The following is a 21,975-nucleotide window of genomic DNA, read 5'->3' on the forward strand; positions in this document are numbered from 1 at the left end:
GCATAGGCCTCTCCCCTGCAGCAGGATACATGGCCAGGTCCATTCACCCCAGCAGCTCCAGTCTCAGCTAACAAGAGAGCTCTTTGACTTGACATGAGCTGGAGACATGTCAAATCATTTAAGATCAGAAATAAAAGTCAGATTGCTTGTGCTCCCCAGAGCTATCCCAAGATGGATTACTACAAATCCTTTGCCAAAATTATGACTGATGGAGAAACTTGCTCTCTGGGACTATTTGCCACCATGAAACAGGCAGCTGAGATAAAATCCCTTCTACCTCTTCACAACTAAAAAGCATCAGCACATAACTGCTACCAAAAATGAGGATGTACTGCAGTTTGCATGCACTGCTCCACAGGATACTGAGCCAGTAACACTACCTGCTGCTGCCTCAGTTGTGATCTGTGCTAATACAGATACAGAAATTTTAGGCTGCAGCATGTAAATATTGCAGGAGGTATATCACAAATATCTCTATGAAATGCAATGTGTTTACATAACAGGTGCCATGTATTTTTTCAGATTGAGTGTTCTAAGAATTGTGCTTAGCAAGGTTTACCATATGCATTTCTACCACATGCCTTTATGCACATCTCACTTGCAAGTGCACACCTTTCTGCATCTGTGAGTATTATGCTTTCAATATTATTATTATTAGTTTGAGCAGTGGATAGGTATTTTGCTCCTAAACACATATATATAGTCCCTGAAAAAACATGGTTTTCACAGCATATATACAAATACAGTGTGAGAAATGCTGCCTCTGCAAAAATATGTGCCCATTACTCATGCCTACTTTAAGACTACATCAGACAAGTGACACAGCAAACACAGTATGATTTTATATGCACATGTAAAATGCTTGTGGCATTACTGAAAGGAAAGCTATAATTAGAACATGGAAAGAAAGAGATCTGAGCAAACATCCATACACAAATTTCTCTGGTAATTAAAGAATTCATACTGCTCTCTGCTTCAAAAACAATAAACAAGTTATCTGAAGAAAGCTAATAACAAGAGCTGTAGAGTACTTGACTTATTTCATGTCATATTTTAAATAAAATATTGATGAATAATAAAAAAATCAATGAAGATTTGGAACTTTTTAAGAAAAATGGACAATGTGATGAAAGGTGTTACAACTCCATATGACAAGAGAGAAAAAAGAACAGTGACTTTCACCAGGTGGTAGAAAGATCCATGATATTTTTGAAGATTCTTACCTTATGTCCTTCAAAAGGATTGTTGTTGGATTTTACTCTCCTAGTTTTCCTTTCTTGCAATGCATTCATGTGTTAGCTTGTTTAATGAATGCCATTACAAATTAATTAATTTTCATTTCTTATTCTAATTTTCCTAAGCTTGCTTCCCTCATTAAATTTACAGCAACCACCTTCTCCTATTTGCATTTGAGAAGTCTAGATCTGGACAGTTCAGATTTTAAAACCTTAGGGAACCAAAGCTAGACAGCAGACTGAAGTGATGGCAAACACTGAATTAAAGCTCTGAGTACTGTTACTGGACTTCAATTTTTTCCAGGTATTAACATATTTGAGAAACACCAAATGCAATCTCAGAGAATATTACATTTATGTTACAAATGAAGACAACTTCCGTCCAGTTTTGCGTAATTTATTGGGTTTTCCTCAGTAAGGTGTGAAGCATAGTGTTTTTTAGGTATTCAGAAATGCTTCACAGATTTATATTCCTAATATAAATATAAAAAAATACTGTTGGCTGAATGTACTATTGAGTTTGTTGTTATGCCATTTCTATTAGCAGTTTCCAAACAGTGCTGCAAAATTTAAAGTTGTTTGCCACATTTTGCAAGTTTACCTTTTTTATCCTTAATTTTTTCCTGATACATTATTAATGTGAAATTATTACACTGATAAAAATTGCTTACAATAGAACACAGGCAAGAGACATTCTCATTAAAACATAATTGATTCAGTGTTTGTACTATGATTTAACAGAGACCCTGGAACATGTTGAGTTGTCAAATTTTGCAGAAAAACAACATTTTTCCACCACATTTTAAAACTTTCTGGCCAAAGATAGCACTGCATTTGAAAAGCTGCATCTTCTCTTGCCGCAGCCATAATCATATGAAGATATTCATGAGGAATGGGGAAGACAAGAAAGCACTTCTGAGGAAGACAAAGAACAAGATGCAAGATGTTGCATACTGGAACCGAGCATTAACTGCTCAGATGCTGCTTAAGCTTTCCAGAGCTGAGAATTGTAACAAAACTGAAATTTATATGTATATCAACGCACATCCACTGAGTACAGAATCCAGTTTGGAGGTGCTAACATGTTCATAGGACTCTGACAAGCCCAGGGAAGAAATGCTGTACTCCGCTATCAGAAGTGAGTTTATACTGGAACAATTATGCCAAGTGAAGTAACACATATGCATCAAACCATAACCCCCTAAAATGACTTGTTATTTTCTTTAATATTTTATATGCAATATTTGATTTGCATTATCTTACTTCTCATACACAGTACTTCATTAAAGAATGAAAAAAACCATACTAAACTAGTTAATAACTGTATAATAGTGATAAATTAAGGACATCCGGAATTCTCGTTTTAAAAGAAAAACCTGCAGCTAGGCAATGTGGTCTCTGCACAACGTTCCAGTGATTTTAGAGGCAGTTTTCAACATATGAGTAAGGGAGGTGGTGTGGAGTCCCAGCACGTGAGCAGAATCCACCTGCCAAAAACCGATTTGGGCAGCAAAGGTCTCACACAGATGCAGAACGAGTTTCTGCCTCCTGCTGCGCATGCCTGGACTTACTGCACTTGGCAACAGCTCCCGTGGGAGTACAGTCAAACAATACCAAATGTAAAGTGCATCATGAAAAACACACGGAGGCATGAGGGGAAAGCGTGATTAAGAATTTAAGACAATTTCCTTTCTTTGAATTTTATACAAGAAATACTTCATGAAGCTTTAGACCCTGGACGTGTATTTTTACAAAATAAAATCTTTGCCTACTGCAAAGGTTTACAAATAGTAATCATCTGACGGGACTTTTGTTAAAATTATTCTTATTCTTATTATAAATACTAGAATATGTATACAGGCAACCATATGTATCTGTTTAATACCCATTACAAGACATAAATAGAAATTAAAATTTAAAATTTGTTTTGTCTGTTTTTTCTGTTTTGCCACAAAGTATCTTTAGTACCTTTTATATTTCAGCTAAAATAAGGACAGTTGTTTTTTTTTTTTAATACAGCAATTGCTATTGGCCATTGCGATTATTTTGGCACAAGTTTTGTAAATAACAGATTTATTATTAGATTTACTTCACTGACTGGATTTTTTTTTAAACTCTAAGTCCCTGCAATTCTCTTTGTGAGAATAAAAGGATATTATCTCATAAAATAACTAAAAACACTGAGGACTTTTTTCAGCGAGCAAGAATATTAATTGGGTTCACCATCAAAATGTGATAACATGTAAAATATCTTGTTTTGCATGTTAATGCTCCATAATTGCACAGAGCTTTTCAACTTCAAAGCTCTTTACACGAATTAAGTGGATGCCCCTGGAGGCCTTAAGCAATGTTTTCTTTGCCTTCAAAAGGAAGATTTGCACCAGACAAAAGCTTTGGGAAAAACACAGGACTGGGCTTTGTTTTTTCAGTCTATTGCCATTGCACAGTGAGATAAAATATCACTACCATTTTGTAGATGGAGAAAAAAGGGGAACTTAATGGCACCATACCTCCTCGTCTCAAAACTCTGTACTTTACATTGGCAGTGATGCACTGAGGAAGGGAGAAACAAAATTCAGCTCAGTTTTCCAGAGCCACACCAACACACATTTCAATTATTTCTTTACTTCCCCACCAATGACCAAGCTGGTGAAACTCCAGTGATTACCTCCTACTGCAACCACCCCACATATAGTGAGTTTGCTCAAGCACTTATGAAGAGGAAAAACGCATCTGCCAGAAGTCATCCAAGGTACATGTTACCTGGTACTCCACTTTGCTTCATCGAAAGACATTTGAAAAGTCCCAAAAACCCAGGAGAGAAATGGTTATGCCTTACATCAGACAGACTGAAATCTATCACATATCACTCACTACTCAGTATTTTCACACTGAACTTACTTTTCATTGTCTTTTAAACCATGCTACAAATAAGAAAGTGCTACAGATGTTTGCAAGCTGTGTGCCAAAGAATGAGTATTTTTTCAGCACCTTTTGCCATAAGGGCACTTTTGGTGAGTACAAATAAGACCAAGAAGTATTCCTCTTTGTACTTACCATGTGAGTTTTATGCCACTTCACTGGACACAGGGTGTAATACATTGGGTCTTTTTATTGCTCAAGTAGAAAGTGCTCATTACCTATTTATGTTTATATATAGGAAAAAACAAGGAGTTATTACAAGGGGCATACTTCACACTGTTGTAGTGGTTGACTTCCTCAAGATGGTCTTCTGGGGTTTTGGCGCAGTTTGTGGAGGCACAGTTGCAGGTCGTGGAGGAGGAAAGCTATTACTGGGACTTATCCCCAACCCTCCATTTTCCAGAAGAAATGGAGGCAACGGAGGCGGAGGAGGTGGCAGAGGAGGGCACTGGTGTGGCAGCTTTCCCGCAGGCCGGGCCGGCTCGCTGTGCAAGTGCACCTCCCTGTTTTTGATGTTATAGCGAACGTCACAGTCGGGGCAGTAGCCGTGGTACTGCACCTTTTCGCTGAAGCGCACCCGCTCCCGCGCCCCCGCCTGCGGACACCGCTCCTTCTCTGCCCTGTGCCCCAGCGGCGGCATCACGACTTTCTCCAAGTTACTGCTGGGCACACAGCACACGTCCCCGTTCGGGACGCGGCCTGGCCCGACGGGCAGGCCCCCGTTCCGCAGCAGGGTGCCATTAGTCTTGAGCGGGTTGGCCAGCGGCGGCAGCCGCGGCGGCTCCTCGCCCTTGACGGGCGTCAGCCGAGGCGGCGGCGGCGGCGGGTTCGGCTTGCGCAGCACGGTGAGGATGGCAGAGGGGTGCGCCGGCGGCTTGATGAGGGGCACGCTGCCCCGCACCTTGACCTTCTCCAAGCTGGAGGCTGTTGTGCTGCTGGAGCTGCTGTTGAGTGTGTCTGTTTTGGAACTGTCCGTCATCTCGTCCTCCAGCTGCAGGTCGCACGTCAGTGTGTCAATCTGGTCGACCACCTGCACAACAGCCAGAGTGAGAACAGTGAGAAGAGCATGCTTCAGAGACGGCACAGAAAAACAAAACCATTCTCCACTATCAGTTCGTCCTCCCCAGAACTGAAGCATCCAATTTTTTTGACCATTATTTCTTTTTTCTTGTAGAGGTAATAAAATAACCATAGTAAGAGTGACGACAACAATAATAATAGGGATGGCTAGTTTGCTAGCTCATCACCTGAATACAAGAGAAATATAACTTGAAACAGTCTAGAATGAAATTTCCTTTCTTTCCCTCCAGGGTTTACTTGGTAATATCATAGGGAGTGAAATGTAATTCTTCAGTATTATCCTTTGCCTTCCAGTGCAGGATGAGACAAAATCATTCAGCTTTAGCTTCTTCATGGCAGCTTCTGAACCCAAAAATTCATTAGAGTATCTTTTAACTCTGACCTTTCAAACACTCTAGATTTAAATATGCATTCTCTGTGTAGGTGATAGTATAGATCTAGAATAATAAGTTTGAGACAAGATTTTCTGACAATTTTTTAACATAGAAGAGACCCTGAGAAACAAATTCTCTCTTGCATTATCTCCCTTTATGAGTATTTTCCATAAGATCTGAAATCCTCCAAAACAATCCTAAAATAGCATTTGCTTAAAGAGAAAATGTTGCTGAGTTCCCACTTACAAATGGATTCTCATCCACTTTATTTGAAGTTTTCCTCTACCTCCCCAGAATTCTGGTTTTAGATTCTATATTGTTAGATCTTTTCTAGTCTTCAAGACTCTTTTTCTACTGATTTTTTTATAAGGCATAGAACCAACAGTGTGTTTACTAAGTAGAGAAGTTTTTCATATGACAATCAAAAGCCCTTACTGAAAACTGCATTTAACTCAGTAGCCAGGTGAACGACTGAACTGTAGTTACCAGCTATGCCTAACTACAACATGCACCACAGGAAGTAGCACTAACACACATTTAAAAACTCATCTCTGTCCTCACAGCCTCATAGGATGTACATAAAGTAATCAGTAGGTGAAATGTTGCTAACTAATTTTGGTGCATGAATAAAAACCTGTGCCATTGCTTAGGGTCCTTGTGGGAGATCTGTGATGTTCTAGAGGATGCAACCAAGCTGAAACCAGATGTGGCCACTTTGTCACAGAAGCTTTCATTTCTACTTCCTGCTTTCAGTAATTTAGTGCTGATACTACTGATTTCAAACTAAGACTATTTTTAGGCATATGAGCCATATATTAAATACAAAAAACTGAAAGAAACTACTGAAGGCAGTGACTCACTATTCAATCAAACCAGTCACCCATTTTTGTGCCCAGTAGTAAAAGGTAACTAAAAGCAAAACCATCATAAAATGAAAAAGCACTCCAGCTTTCACTGCTCATAGAGTAAGCTAAGTTGCATAACACAAAATTCATAAAATTTCATATGCAGCAAAATTCAGTTTAGTGAGTTCCTGCTCCTAAAATCATGCAAATAAGCATAATTCAGAGAGCTTTCAAGCATCTTTGAAAAAACTTCACAATACGTTTTGTCCAAAAGATAAAAAAAAACAACTAATTTTTTCAGTATTCAAAGCCCAGTATCATGTTGCATTTAAATTTCTATTTTTTCTCAAAAAAACAAACAAACAAACAAACAAAAAAAAAAAAAAAGAGCAACTTTTAACAGACATTAAATCCCTAAAACAATAAGGATTTAAAAAAATATTCTAGAAGTTAAAATGTACAGTTGAACTCTAGTATAACTGTCTGATCTCCAGGGTACAGCATATAAGAACTCTTGAAAATTTCAGAATACGGGTAGACAAACCCCATCTGTACCAAAATTCATTGCAAGAATGACAGTTTACGCATGAAAGAACTCTTATTATCACCTTCCATTACATAAGCAAAATAAGGCAGAGAAAACTTCTCAGAAGGAAATAGGAACACAGAAAAGAAAGTCAAGTTCTGGACACCATAGGCCTGAAATTTAAACATCACTCTGCAAGGTAAGTATAGATTTCTGTAAATATTAGGGTCTGCCTATATATATCTAAACATCCTACTGCATGCTATCATCTTTCAGTTTAAAGTATAACAGTGATAAAATGGATCGATGCAACATAAACCAAAGAAATTCTTTGGCAAGCAAAGAAATAGAACAATTATGCATTGCAGAGCAAAAATTTTCTCAAGAGTAACAGGAAAGTCTGTTATGACTTCAAGTTAATGACTACAGAGTTTATCTTATTCCTTCTGGGCAAATGTGTAGTACACAAAATTTTTTTGTCACTTATCCATTTGTAAAACAGAAATCCAGCATGAAATGGCTCTGACACAACACCACAGCTTATCTGTCCAGATTAATTTCCACCACGAGCTGTGATTCTGTGTACTGTTCTTTTCTTCCACTTTTTTGTCCCAGAAGGTAAAATTCAAATAAGATGAAAAAGCAATACGAGAACCCATGACTAACACAGTTAAACTGTTGTAGTTAGAAAGAAAAAAGCCTATGGGAAAAAAAAGCCCTTGTTTCACAATGCATCTTCTATGGAAGTAAAAGAGAGAATATTAATTAAAAAAAAAAAAAAAAAAAAAAAAAGAACCAGGACATCAGTTTATTCTTATCTGCTTTCTGGGTTGGTACTGGACAACAATATTAGGTGTGCAGAATTGGATTTCTCTATCAAAATCCAAGATTACACCCTTTGCAAGATGCATTTGGACTCAGAAATTCTGCACTGCAACTAACAGAGCATGGAAAATTAATCAGTAAAATCAAGTTCAGGTAAAAAAGAAAAAAATACTCTTCAACCCCAATTAACAAAAAAAACCCCCAAAACAAAACAAAAACAAAAAACAAAAACAAACAAAACAAACAAACAAAAACCCAAAAAAAACCAAAAAAAAACCAAACAAAAACCCACAAACCCCACTGAAGTTGCAAACAATTTGCAATGTAAAGATATTTTACAGTTAACCTGACCCTCAGTGTTACCAAATTTTTATATAAAATTGCTTAAAAATCTAGAGCTAGCATAAAGTGTTGCTTTTTCACTGAGGTCAAATTGCAGTTCCTGTTTAAAGGAACTTCAAAATCTAGTCCAAGAAAAAGTTTTGTGATTATCAAAAGCAGCCTATGCTGACCTAGTATTTCCATTGTTTGAGCTGTACTTGTAAGTTTTATCTAGTTTTTACCTCCTCTGTTGAAGGCTTTTCATGGGTAAATGTCCTAACTTGATTAGACCAATACATAAAACTCCTGTGTGTTTCTCACAGGATGCCAGGATCTCATTTCAAGAATCTAACTTTGTGATCAAGACTAAAGCATGACACAGAAAGTAACATGTACTTGTACTTTCTTGCATCCTTGAACTTCTCTGAAAAGTGTGTCTACAATTAGTCACAAACACTTTTTACACTGTTTCTTTGTGTAAATATCTAATACACATCCAAAAAAACATCTATGGAGAGTTTTGTTTGTCTCCTTACAATAAATGTGTCACCAGGTTTGTTTTTCCTGCTATTAAAAGGAAATATGTTCAGTGAATATATAATCTACTGTCTTCTCTCAACCCACTACAGGCAATTGCTGATCTTTTTTTGCAATCCTGAAATAAAAAAACAAATTGCTTTTCAGGAAGGAAATTAATATACATTAAAAGATTCATAATTTTTTAAGTTCACAGAAATAAAAAGTTGTGATTTTTTTAGATGTCCAGCCATTTGCATTGTTTTTTTATGTTTTTGAAAGATTCACATGGATTTACAATAGATTTTCTTAAATTACTTGAACAGGCTAGTAGCTCTCCAAAAAGCTGCATAAGAAGAATGGAACTTAGATGATATTACTTCTGAGATGGAATAGGTATAATTCATATACTACTCTTTTGTACTACACCATAGCAGTGCACAGCTATGAGATTTACAAGTCGTCTGGAAGTTTACTAGAAAATTAATTGTTATGGACATATTGTTATGGACAGATGCTGAATTTGATTTTAAATCAACCAAAATCAAACCATAAGACTAGTTCTTATTTTGAACTAAAGGAATTACTGATGGAATGAACAAAAATAGGTGGACAAAATAAACTGAATAAAATGTATTAATTTTTTTCAATTTTTAAGCAATGCCAAAAACTTGCATAGTTTGACATAGACAAATATTGCACTTTATGTGCAAAAATTAACTACCTGACAAGCCACAAAAATAAATATGCAATTAAGAATAAAAGAACAATCAGCTCTACCATGAAGAGACTGCTCTTGCCTTTAAGCAAAGGACTGGGAAATATGCTATATCAGTAGCTCTAACATCTCACGATTACATCTCTAATCCTACAAGAACTTGTTCACTTGCTGTAATTAGTACCAGAATCTTCTAGACAAGCTGCCAAGCTATTCATATTGGCATCACTTTAGCTTATTGTTTCCAGTACAGTTATTAGACCTTCGTTGACAAAAATGAATTTTCAATATATGGGGAAACACAAGATTAACTAAACTGGTCAGATCATGCTGCTAATAACACCAGGGCTGTGGGTTTGATCTCTATATGGACCATCCACTTAAGAGTTGGCTTTGATGATTCTTGTGGGTCCCTTGTGGGTCCCTTCCAACTCAGAATATTGTTCTGAGTTCTGATTAGTTCTGCAATACCTAAGGACACCAAAGAAGCTTCTCTTTACCAAGTGCCTGTAAGTCCCAAATTACCCCAGAGTTAAAAAAAAATAAAACAGAGGTCGCTGTTAACAGTGAGAGAATCAATATCTCCCTTTACAGTTTAAACTGCCTAACAGCAGAATAAAAACCTTTTTTCAGGTGCTTTTATTTCAGCTTCAGTCTAACCATGGTGATATCTTCTGTATTTTCCTACAGCAAACTTCTCTACAGTGCCACCTGTCCCCTTCCCCCAGTCTCCAGAGACTATAGGTTCCAGATCAAGAAGAAACTGAAAAAAAAATTAGATCAGAAACAAGTCTATACAGTTGTGTAATCTAAAAAATTGCCAAAAGAAAGCAAAAGAAAAGCTGTAGCAGGAGAAACAAGTGGTCTACTTAGAACAATATTGTGAAAAATTACAAAAAGCAGGTGCTCAGACAAGAATACTAGAAAACTTCAAGAACTTCTACCTGATTTTGTATTAAGCAGATCTTGACATACTTATCTACAGTGAACATGAGTACATCTGCTTCAATCTGCATCAGCTTTTGGCATTCTGCATTATCCTCCAGCTACCCACCTTCATTACACAGATATACCACCTAAACCTCTTTCTGCTTGAGAAAAAAACCAGATAATTTTACAATGTATTTAATGAACTTGCATAATACTCAAACTGTTGCTGTTTTGTGAGACTGCAGCTACAGAAGCCTTCTCAGTTTTGCAATTGGGTTGTGGTTGGTTTTTTTTTTTGTTGTTTTTTGGTTTTTTTGGGGTTTTTTTTGTTTTGTTTTGGTTTGGTTTTTTTTTGTGGTTTTTTTTTTTTTGTTGTTTTTTTTTTTTAATTATTATTATTATTATTATTATTATTATTATTTTTATTTGTTTTTGCAATGCATCCATCAGCATCTTCCTATATGAAGCTGTATGAATAAGTAATGTCTGTTCTTGCCAGAATACTGTAACAAAGCACTGGGGATTATTTCAGTATTTGAGTAAATACAAACTTCCAGGCAGATTAGTTCAGCTTTCTCTTAGAGTAGTAGTTCAGCAGTTCAGTCACTCACCCTGCTGCAGCAGCAGCAGCAAAGGGCAAGGCTGGTGTGAAGTCTGTCAGTGTTAGGGCATCTAAGAGATCAATCCCATCCTAAGCAAAGGAAGCCAAAACACATGAAGTCGTTGACACCACAAAGTTTTGGGTAAAGAATACATTAGTAACTTCAGCAAACTAGTATTATGCTTTAGAGTACACTAAGACAGAGTCATAGAATGGCCTAGGTTAGACAAGGTGTCAAAGATCATCTAATTCCAACTCCCTGCCCATGAGCAGGAACAAATTCCACTAGATCTGTCTGCTAAAAGCCCCATCCAACCTGTCCTTGAACACTCCCAGGAAGCAGGCACCCTCAGGCACCCTGGGTAGCCTGTTCCAGTGCCTCACCACCCTCACAGTAAGGAATTTCTTCCTGAGATCTCATCTTAATCTACTCTCAGTTTGAAGCCATTCCTCTTTTACTGTCACTACATGCCTTTGCAAAATCTCTCCATCTCTCTTCTGGTGCTGGAAGGCTGCAATGAGATCATTCCAGAGTCTTCTCCAGACTGAACAATCCTCATTCTCTCATCCTTTCCTCATAGGAAAGGTTCTCCATCCCTCTGATCATCTCACTGGCCCTCCTCTGGATTTGCTCCAGCAGATCAATTTGCTCCTTCCTGTACTGGGGACTCCAGAGCTGGATGCAGTACATTCCACCTTAGCCTCTGTACATAAATGAAATTAAAAAGGCCTAATTTTCAGTGACAGACATTACTCAACTGTTCTCTTACATTTTGAAACAGACGGAACACCAAGTTAGTCTGGAAAGAAACATGTACATGAAAATTTAAGACTATGTTGGGCCCTTGAGAATCTAACAAGGCCACGAAGACTTAGCATGATGATTCTGAATTAGTAATTCAGGCAAAACAAACTGAGAAGCCCACATTCAAAGTATTTTTTTAACACTTTTTTTTCCCCATCAAGAAATAATAAGAAATAAAAAAAAATTACAGCAATCTGCTCCCCATGTTGCCCTTTAAGAATTTGACATAGCTGTTCCCTGTGAACCCTTTTGGATGAAGTCTCATAGGGATGCTGTTTGGAAGATCAGAGAGAGACAAGAAGGCAGATATGTAGCACTTGTAATCATTGCATGATGAGTAGTACAATTCCAATTTTTGTCACACACAGACAAACCCTGATAAAACTATGATAAACAAACAGAAACCCTGAAAAAATAAAGTAACAAACAAGAAAAGTCCTTTTGAGAAAAGCAAGTTCAAATACTTTTTATAATAAAAATACCCCCAAAACTGTTCTAAAATACTAATCAAAACAAGTCAGCATTTTTTTTTAATGGCATCAGAATTTCACACTTCCACTGAAATACTGGAAATCAGTGATGTGAAATACTCACACCATCTTATATTTGGGAATATAGGAAAATAAGAAATTTCACTAAAAATAAAGGAGATTAAATCTGCTTTGTCGCATCTAGATCATCACAGAATGATGACACTTGTCTTAACTCTGGCAAGTAATGCAATGATTTCACATGTAGCTTGTTAGCCAGGCGGAAAGACAAACTGCAACTCAGGCTCAGCACTGTGGAAGCACAACAAACCAGTCCATGGACTTGAAATAGCAAGTACAATGCATGTCTCTATGGGCAGCAGTGATAACTAGCTAACCCAGTTAACCTGGTGCTACCCTGGAATCTGTTCAAAAGCAGATTGTGAGAGCAGCAAGTAGATACGGTACAGCTTGTCCTGAACACTGAAAAAAGATTCAGAACTAGAAGAAAAAGGGGGGCTGTAAGTACTAAAGAAGTGAATGAAGACTGTATTATAAAATATAAGGAAGATTTGATTTCATGACTCATGAAGAAAAATAGAACCTAATGAGAAATTAACAATTTTTTCTCTGCTGTTAGACTGATGTCAATTATTCTCAAATTATTCTTTTTCTTACTCTTCAGATTTAGATTTGGCACAGTAGATGTAGCCTGCATGACCATTTAAGAAGAATATTCAAATTTTATCTTTATGTTATTAGATAAGAAAAAAAAGAATTAAGCTGAGCATATCAGATACACATTTGGTATTATAATTCTGCATAAAATTATTTTAAATTCAATGGCACAAAGAAGGAAATTTAAAAGACAAATAGTTAATCAGCCTTCTATGCTTAAATACGCATTTAAATAAAAGTAAAAAAGTCTTCCCTGAGAAAACTCACAAGAATTAATATTGAATACTTGTTTACATGTTTCAGTAACACTCCTTGCAGTTTACTACTGCTTTTCTTTCTCAAAATATGTAACAAAATTGAAAACAGCTGCATGTTGATAAAAAATAAGGAATGTTTAATCTGTGTATTCTCATTATTGCTAATGTTTTTTGAATAAACATGTTGTAAAGCACTGTAAATGCCATAGCACAAAATCTTAGATGTTTTAGTCCCTACATAATAACCTTCGATATAAACAGTCATTCCCAATGACTACAAATACAGTGATTTGCCTAATTAGAAGTCATATTATTTTAAATAAATGCTAAATATTTGTCCAAGCTCTTAACTATTTAGGTAAACAGAATGTAGAAGTTCCTAAAAGTATGTTAATTAATGCTAACCATGGAAACTGTGGAGACTAAACGTTCCTTTGTAGGATTAGAAAAAATCACATATTTTCATAACTACTTTCCTAGTTACACTTTTCAAAGACATTAATAACAGCTATTGATTAAAAAAAAAAAAAAAAAAAAAAAAAAAAAAAAAAAAGAAAAGAAAAAAAAAAAGAGAAGCCCTTGTGACATTATAGCTCTGAAAAGTAATTCGAAATATTTAGCATATCCAAAACCAATTTGCTGAGAAGCTGATAGGCAATTTCACTGTGATCCTTTTGTTAATGCTAGTCTTAAGCATTGGGTATAATTTTCTGATTTTAAATAAACCATCTCACCATGCATAGTACTAATTTGCATCCTTCCTTCTCCTCTGGCCTTCTAAAGGAGACTCCAGAAATAATTTTTATTATCCTTTTGTACTAAAAGCAAAAAAATATGTTCTCCAAGAACAGCCAATACATCTTTTCTGTGAGCATGTGTTAGGCTGTTGGATTTTTTGACTTAAAGGGTTCTATTAGTAAAATACTATTTTGAGTCCAAATGGCTTCCAGTATTTCAGCACCATTTAGGTTACAGCTCCAAAGTCAGATTTAAGCCCAAATGAAAGGTGCAACAAATTTACATTAATCTGGAAGTACTAATTCATGTTAGACACTGATAAAAATACAGTTTCAACACATATGAACAGAACTAGAGGATTTAACAGAGTAGACACTTCTAACCAGTCCTTTCGGCTTCAAAACATGACTCTAAATTGCACAATCCATTAAGCTTTCATTTAAATATTGAACAAATACAATATTTAAAGCAAATTTTAGATGAAGTTACATTGAAGATGAAGCATTCCCTGCTTTTTGCACTCAAAAAAATGAAAAGCCGGCTAATTCAACAGACCTTTTTTCAGACATACCTGTAATACCCTTTCTGTTGATAAGTTCTGTCCTTGCAAGAAGTTCTCTTTATGCAACAGGTTGAACTATCTCCCTCAATAAAAACAATGCTATAGGCAATGATGATTATTATTGGAAAGTTTGCAACTTTTTCCACTGAGGGGTCTTAAATACACAAGTCTCCACCTCCCCATCACCCTCCTGCATGTATCACCTGGAAGTAAGAGTACAACAGACATTGTTCCAAGAATGAGAGAGCACAGAATATTTTGCAGTAGTGACTCTATTGAAGGCCTCTTGGAACTCAATCTGACCTTTTCCATCTGGTTATACTAGGCAGAATACATCATAGGAGATAGCCCATGGTCACAATATATAAACTAATAAATGAACATAATGAATTTGCAAACTCTGTTAACAGAGAAAGCAACTGTTATGAATCATAAAGATTTAAAATGAATACATGGTTGCCTTTTAATTATTTGTTGCTCCAAGTTAAAGGACCTCTGCTCAAACTGCATTACAACATATTTAAGTAATTTAAAAGAATATTTATTTTAATATTTAAGAATACAATTTTTTCAGATGCCTTTCAATAAAATGCTGCATGGGCACATGAGAAGTTATATACCAAAAGAGAGCTTTATCTCATTTTAGGTTCTATATATTAACCTTTTGTCTGTCCATTAGACATCTAAAACTGAGTACTTCAAATGGCTATGATTAATGTATTTCCAATATTGTAAGCAATTGTAGCCAAGTATTTTTAAATAAATAATTAAATGATTTAACAATAATTACACATTCACATAGCGCATAGTTAGATTATTGTCAAGAGAGCCGTTTAACAAAATTTAAAGCAAACAATGTAATGTTACATAGATGGTCAGTTATTTTGGAGTTAAAGCTGAATTTAATCAAAATCACTTATTTTAGAGTTCAGAGAAAGCTATCTGCCTTCCAGTCCAAAAAGAAATTAATAAATGACATAAATTGAAGATGCATAAGCAACAAAGGTGAAGGAGCAGAGTATATAGCTAATGTTTGCAATGAGATACACCCTCCCCCCACCAATAAAAAAAAGCAAATAAAAAAAAAATGAAATCAGGAAATCTCTAGCTCAGGTATTTCCAGCACTTTTGAAGGAGATAATCATTTCAGTGTGCCAAAATACAATACTGCAGATGTTTTTTCAAGCAAAGACTATTAAAATTTTGTCCTTATAAGACCATTAGCTAATGTTTTTGGCACAAGTAGCTGCGGCACCAATTCTGTTTTTGGTTGCATATCAGCCAGCTCATAATGCAAGAAAACAGAAAGTTTTCTTTGCTTTCTATAACCTGCAAAGCCGCAGGGCCTGTTATGCCTTTAATACACTCCCAGTAAGACTAAAATATTAAAAGAGAATTTGGGCACCACAACGTACATGGTGTTGTACTCAGTACCACGACACTGTGTTTTTACTGCTGGTGATCCAGTCCCTCTCCTATGTATTCAGTTTAGATCCTTCTGCATCTGTGGCATAGGCTTCCCTTGGATATAGTTTTGATATTTTTAATGCAAAGGAGAGGCATGACTTACAGAGGTATTAATGAAAGGCTGAAGGTGAAATTCTGAAGAGGTCTGTTTTCCTAGGTAAGTCAGTAATTGCCTTACAGAAGTAAACGACCGTAGTAGAATACATTGTGCCAAGAGTAGAAAACCATTTCCAAACAGATTTGCAAAACACAGTGATGAGCAGGGCGGGGGAGAAACTGTCAGTCTCAGTCATGCAAATAACACACTGCAGTCAAGATTCAGTACAGCTACCACAAATTTCCAACCAAAGATAAAGTCAAAATGATTCACTCCTTGAAAAGACTTTTTGATGCATAGCCTTTGAAGCTTGGTTTTGCTTTCTGGCTTTCCTACAAAGCATTTTCAGTTGAGTTGGCATCTTATTTAAAAAGATATAGAATATTTATTTTAAATTCATATATTTCACTAATTATTTCTATAGTGATTTTGACAATATAAGGAAAATCTGATCCAAACCTCAAGACAACAGGAAAAAAATAGCCGTCTATATTTGCTGCACCTTTCTTTCACAATGTCTTCTGGGGTTTACAAAACATGAATACTTTTTCCTTCCTCCCCCTTTCCGTCTCCCTCTCTCTCTCCCTCCCTTCTTTCTTTCCTCCCTCTTTCTTCCTTCTCTTCAGTCGTCCTCTCATCCCCCCCAGTATATCAGAAGTTCTGCTCAGGTCAATTACACAATGCCTCAAGTACTAAAGCATTTCTTTGATTGCCATCCACATTACTAATTCACTTTGAAGAGTTCTCACATATCGTCCTCATAATCCTGAATCCCTTTCTTGTAACTGTAGTATTTGTGGCAGAGGGAATGAAATGTTTTGTACCTAGTATTTTGAAGTGGTCCTTAGATGAAAAGATGCAAAAAGCAAAATTTTTCCAGTGCAGCTGGCAGGATGCGCAGAGAAGCACTAGAAAGACAGATCAAGTGTCCCACTTCTGTTGCTGTCCTATGGAGGTCATTTTGCCTGGCTTTGATTCAAAGAAAAATGCAGTTCCACCATTCAAAAGAACATGTTTCATGAGAAGAGATGTTAAGCACGAGAGATCTCTGGTGTATGCATTGAAAGATACCATGAATTGCATCATATATATTGCTGTTTAAAATGTTACGAGAGAGCACTGAACAAATAGTTGTTTCATTTTCTGGGCCATTAGTGAAAAGAAAATAATACAGGTAAGCTTTAAGGCCATAACTCATATTTTAATACTGAGACCTATTACTCTAGAGCCATTGTTTTCATTTTTTGGCAAAGCAAATGTAAGTTGCAAATGTAGACACTTAAGGTTTAGACCCCAAAAATTGGACCTGAATACCAAGATGAAAAGCATATCTTCCTAACACAAGAAAGTGCTGCAAAATGTGTTTGAAAAATAAAGCAATCCTAAAATTCTGAAAAAAGGTAAGTATTGCAAATTATTTTAAAGTTTAAATGAACGTTACTAAAAATACTATGAACTTGCACTTAAATTTTAAGCATAAGAAAGATTTTGACTAGGTTCAGTCAACAGAATTTTGTTTACTTAAGTGCTGTAAGTTCTGAGGCACCTTTAAAAGAGAGAACACAGCTAGGTAGGTTGCATCTTCCTGGTGGGAATTAAGACATTTCTTTTGGGCTAGATGTAACATATTGAAGATGGCATTTCAGGGATAAGGAAAATTTAACAATAAATTAAATTCTGTGATTTCTGAGGGAAGTGGTAGACAAAATTTCTATACTCCTAACCCCCATACTTGAAAAATCACGGCAGTCAGGTGAAGCTCACGATGAAAAATGGAACTATAATCCCCATTTTTATAAAAGAGAAATTGGGAGACTTGGGGATATATAGAGCAGACAGCCTTAGCTGTGTGCCAGGCAAGTTTATGAAGCAGATTCTCTGGGAAACCATGCTAAGGCACATGGAGAACAAAGAGGTGATTGGAAAGAGCCAGCATGGCTCTACAGCGGGCATATCATGCCTTCTGTGATGGAGCTACAGCACTGGTGGATAAGGGCAGAGCAATTGACACTGTCTACATGTACTTACCCAAAGCTTTGGACGCTATTTCACATCATGTCCTTGCCTCTAAACTGGAGAGACATGGGTTTGATGAATGGAGCACTTGGTGGTTAAACAAATCCCTTGATGGTTGCACAGAAACAGTTGTGGGAAAGAGCTCCTCATCCACATGGAGACCTGTGTCCAGTGGTGTCCCCCAGGGTCAGTACTGGGGCCAATACTGACCAACACCTTTTTTGGTGAAGAGCAGCCTCAGCAAGCTCCCTGATGACACCAGGGACATGCCAGAGGGGAGGGATGCCAGCCAGAGGGACCTTGGACAGGCTTGAATGTGGGTCTGTGTGAACATCAAGAAGTTCAACAAAGTACAAGTGCAAGGTCCTATAGCTAGGTCATGACAATCCCAGACACACCTACAGGCTGGGCATTTATGTCATGGCAATAAATCCCAGAAATTATTGGGAGCATCCCTGTGGATGAGTTGGGAGTGACGATTGATGGAAAACTCCACAAGAGCCAGCAGTGTGTGCCCACTGCCCCTCTGCTCACCTCTGGTGAGACCCCTCCCACAGGGCTGTGTCCAGCTCTGGTGTCCCCGACATAAGGAGGACATGGAATCCTTGGAGCAAATCCAGAGGAGGAACATGAAGTCAATAAAGGGACTGGAGCACGTCCCCGACAAAGCCAGGCTGAGAGATTGGGGCTGTTCCGCCTGGAGAAGGGAAGGTTGTGTGGAGACCTCATGGCAGCCTTGCAGGATCTGAAGGGGCCTGCAGGGAGGCTCGAGAGGGACTCTTCATCAGGTACTGTAGGGACAGGACAAGGAGTAATGGGTACAAACCGGTTAGAAATGAAATCAGGTTAGATATAGGTTATAGACATAGATATAGAAATGATATCAGGTTAGATATTAGGAAGAAATTCTTCACTGTCAAGGTAGTGAAACCTGGAACAGGTTGCCTACTTGGGAAGCGGATGCCCTATCTCCGGTCCTGTTCAAGGACAGGTTGGATGTGGCTTTGAGCAACCTTGTGTAGTGGGAGGTGTCTCTGCCATGGCAAGGGAGTTGGAACTAAATGATCTTTAAGGGCTCTTCCAACTCAAACTATTCTCTGATTCTATAATATTCTAGAGATATAATTTTGTACATTTAAATTACTGCTACTTTATTGGTATAACATTAGTTGTATCATTACTTACCAAATGTTGCAATTTCATATCTGTGGAATGTGAAACACACCAACTACCTTCTTAACCAAAAGTACTAAGGAAAATGTCAGGAGATAAAAAACTTCAGCCTTAATGTATAAGCAAGGATCATAGTTGTCTGTACTATTCCTAACATCTCTCGATTTAAAACAAAAGCAGCTTTACAAAACACCACAGACATTGTTAAGTGTACAGATTTTCTTCATCTGTCTCTTTTATATGCATTTTTATGTAAGTGCTGTTTCATGCTTATATGCACTACTACATTCTATTTTATACCCGCTGTCAAATATTTATAATTTATCCAGGTAACCTGGATGACCAGGTGACCACTGTATTTTGTTTTTTCTTTCCACTTTGTGAGCAAAATCCAAGGGCAGAATTACATTTTTAGCCTAAAGTTACAACAGTGGCCTTTTTGCACTGATAACACCATTACCAGAAGAAAATGGATCTACTGATGATTCCTCTCCCCTTGCTTACAGGAGGTAGTTTTGTTGCTCTTGATAAAGTACTTTTAAGATCAAATATTTCCCCCTTCTCCAGATAAAGACGTTTAACAACAGGATGATACTGCAAAACCAAAGCAAATTAGTCCTTCATCATGCTCCTATCCATTCAGAGGTATTGCAGCAGTAGAAATACTTCTTTTTAAACAGAAAAATGAAATCACGGTTGCTTTGAATTTAATTGCTTCATATTCATATACTACATAGGTTATCCTAAAGGAGATCACAGCAAATAGGAGTCTGCCCAGTGGTTTCTAATTTACACTTCTGCTATTTGTGTAACTACTATGTTAACTCAAGAAAGGAGCTCCATCTTTATGTGGCACCATTTTTTGTCTTTACTATTTATTTCTCATCCATTTCCATTGTATGCTCTGGAACAGGTGTTACACTTTTCATATGCAACCCTTCCTGCCAAATGTGTGCTACTTTTTACTAAGACTCTGCCACAGTACTGCAGAGTGGAATGGTTCTGGCTAAGCTTGTTGGCTAATAGGTTCTCTCAACAGTGGGATAAACAAAACACTTACAGTCAAGTACCAATAATAGATGTTCTAAAGTTCAAATACCCTTTTCATTGACATTTCCTTGAAACATATTCATTGCAATATTTATTTAGGAAAAAAAACACAACAACCAACAACAAACCCACTCAAAATTCTCTACATCTAAGAACATATAGGGGAGTTATTATTCAGATAACATCTATTGTAAGCTATTGTGTATTGAGCTGAGTGTAAGTATGTGACGTGTTAGGTTATATAAGACTAAAAGTCTCCATGGCAATTCTGAACACATCGAACCATTTATGACCACTAAGTGATGTTCTCACAGACACTAATCAGCACACTCAGCACTGCTTGGGTCTTAGATCTTGCTCACATTCAAACATTACTCAAATCTGCCTCCGAAGTGATATAAACCACTTTTCCAAGAGCCCAAATTTCAATAAGAAAGCAGGATCCTCTTTTTTAAAAAAAAATCCAAAATAAATATAAACATTTAATAAAAGAATAAATATTTCCCTGCATAAGAGCTGTAGAAAACACAGAAATGGCTATGTTTAATGCATTACAGAAAATACTACATTTTCCCATAGAGGAATATCAGAACTTATATTGAGCATTTTTTCCAATGAACAAAAAATAAACACCACTCTGGTGCTTCAGTGACTAGCAAAAAACAATTATATGCTACACAAATGTGCATTCATTTCAAAGCAGAAATTACATCAAATATTATAGAATAACTCTGTATGCTAAATCCATATATACAAACAGTAACAGCAGAAAGGTAATTAAGCAAATTAAGCATTAAAATTGCTCAGCTTATTCATATGATTGGATTGTGTGGGCTGCCTTATGCAAAGGTACATAAAGGATTCAAAATTTCCAGCACCTCTGACACACAAAAATATAAATCCCAGAATGAGAATTATGTCATGTACTACACATAGTTAGTCATGGTAGCATTAAATAGGCAGAGAGTAGAAGACAGATAATTTAGTTGATTTGTTTTGTGTTTTTTTGGTTTGGAGCAGGGGGGTTTTTTGGGTTGTTGCTTTTTTTTTTTTTTTTTTTTTTTTGAAAATGGGGTGGTTTTTTTGGTTGGTTGGGGGTTTTGTTGGTGGTTTTGTTGGTGGTGTTTTTGAGCATTTTTTTGTGTCATAATTATGAAATCATAGAAGTGATTATGTTATATAGTAAAGATTTTGCTTCTACTGAGACAGAAAATATTCAGGACTTTCAGAAGCAACAAGGAAAAAACACCCTTATGTTCAGACTATGTAGTTGCAGATTATAGGCTTCCAATAAGAATAAACTGAGTTAATAGGCTGAACAGACTCCTGACATCAAAAAGATTAAATCTTTAAAGCATTACTACTAAAGTATGATTTCTTTAAGAAAGTACACCCACATTACAGATAATGAAATAAAGTTTTAGTTCTCTTCTTAATTAAATCTACCTATTTCTATTCACTGACATCAGATTCTGATTCTGCAGATGAAACTAGGTTCTTTACTACAAGTAAGGATAATCTGGGGAAAGGGTGACACTTATCTCAAAAAGAAAAAGAGATTAAAGACTGCATCATGATGATATAAAGGAAGAAATAAAAAGCAGAATCCATGAGCCAGGATGTTGTAGAGACACAGTACGAGTTCATTCATGCTGACAGTTTTTACTGATGGAATGAAAGAACTGCAGAGCATAAGAATCTGTATTTTTCTTCACTGAACTGTAGTAAGGAGTGAATGCTAATTAGGAACAAATTCACTAATACAGTTC

The 21,975-nt window shown here is 36.6% G+C and overlaps 1 protein-coding gene across 1 annotated transcript in view; it reads right to left on the reverse strand.

Moving 5' to 3' along the window:
- Window positions 1-4,327: 4,327 nt before the first annotated feature.
- The window catches only part of PRR16 (proline rich 16), a 95,384-nt gene continuing 77,736 nt past the window's right edge, over window positions 4,328-21,975 (reverse strand). Inside the window, exon 2 of the mRNA XM_066338562.1 lies at window positions 4,328-5,187. Coding sequence (XP_066194659.1) covers window positions 4,429-5,187 — 759 coding nt within the window. The 3' untranslated portion in view covers window positions 4,328-4,428. The remainder of the gene's footprint in view (window positions 5,188-21,975) is intronic.

The sequence above is a fragment of the Sylvia atricapilla genome, chromosome Z (assembly GCF_009819655.1).
Source record: "Sylvia atricapilla isolate bSylAtr1 chromosome Z, bSylAtr1.pri, whole genome shotgun sequence".
Classification (NCBI taxonomy): domain Eukaryota; kingdom Metazoa; phylum Chordata; class Aves; order Passeriformes; family Sylviidae; genus Sylvia; species Sylvia atricapilla.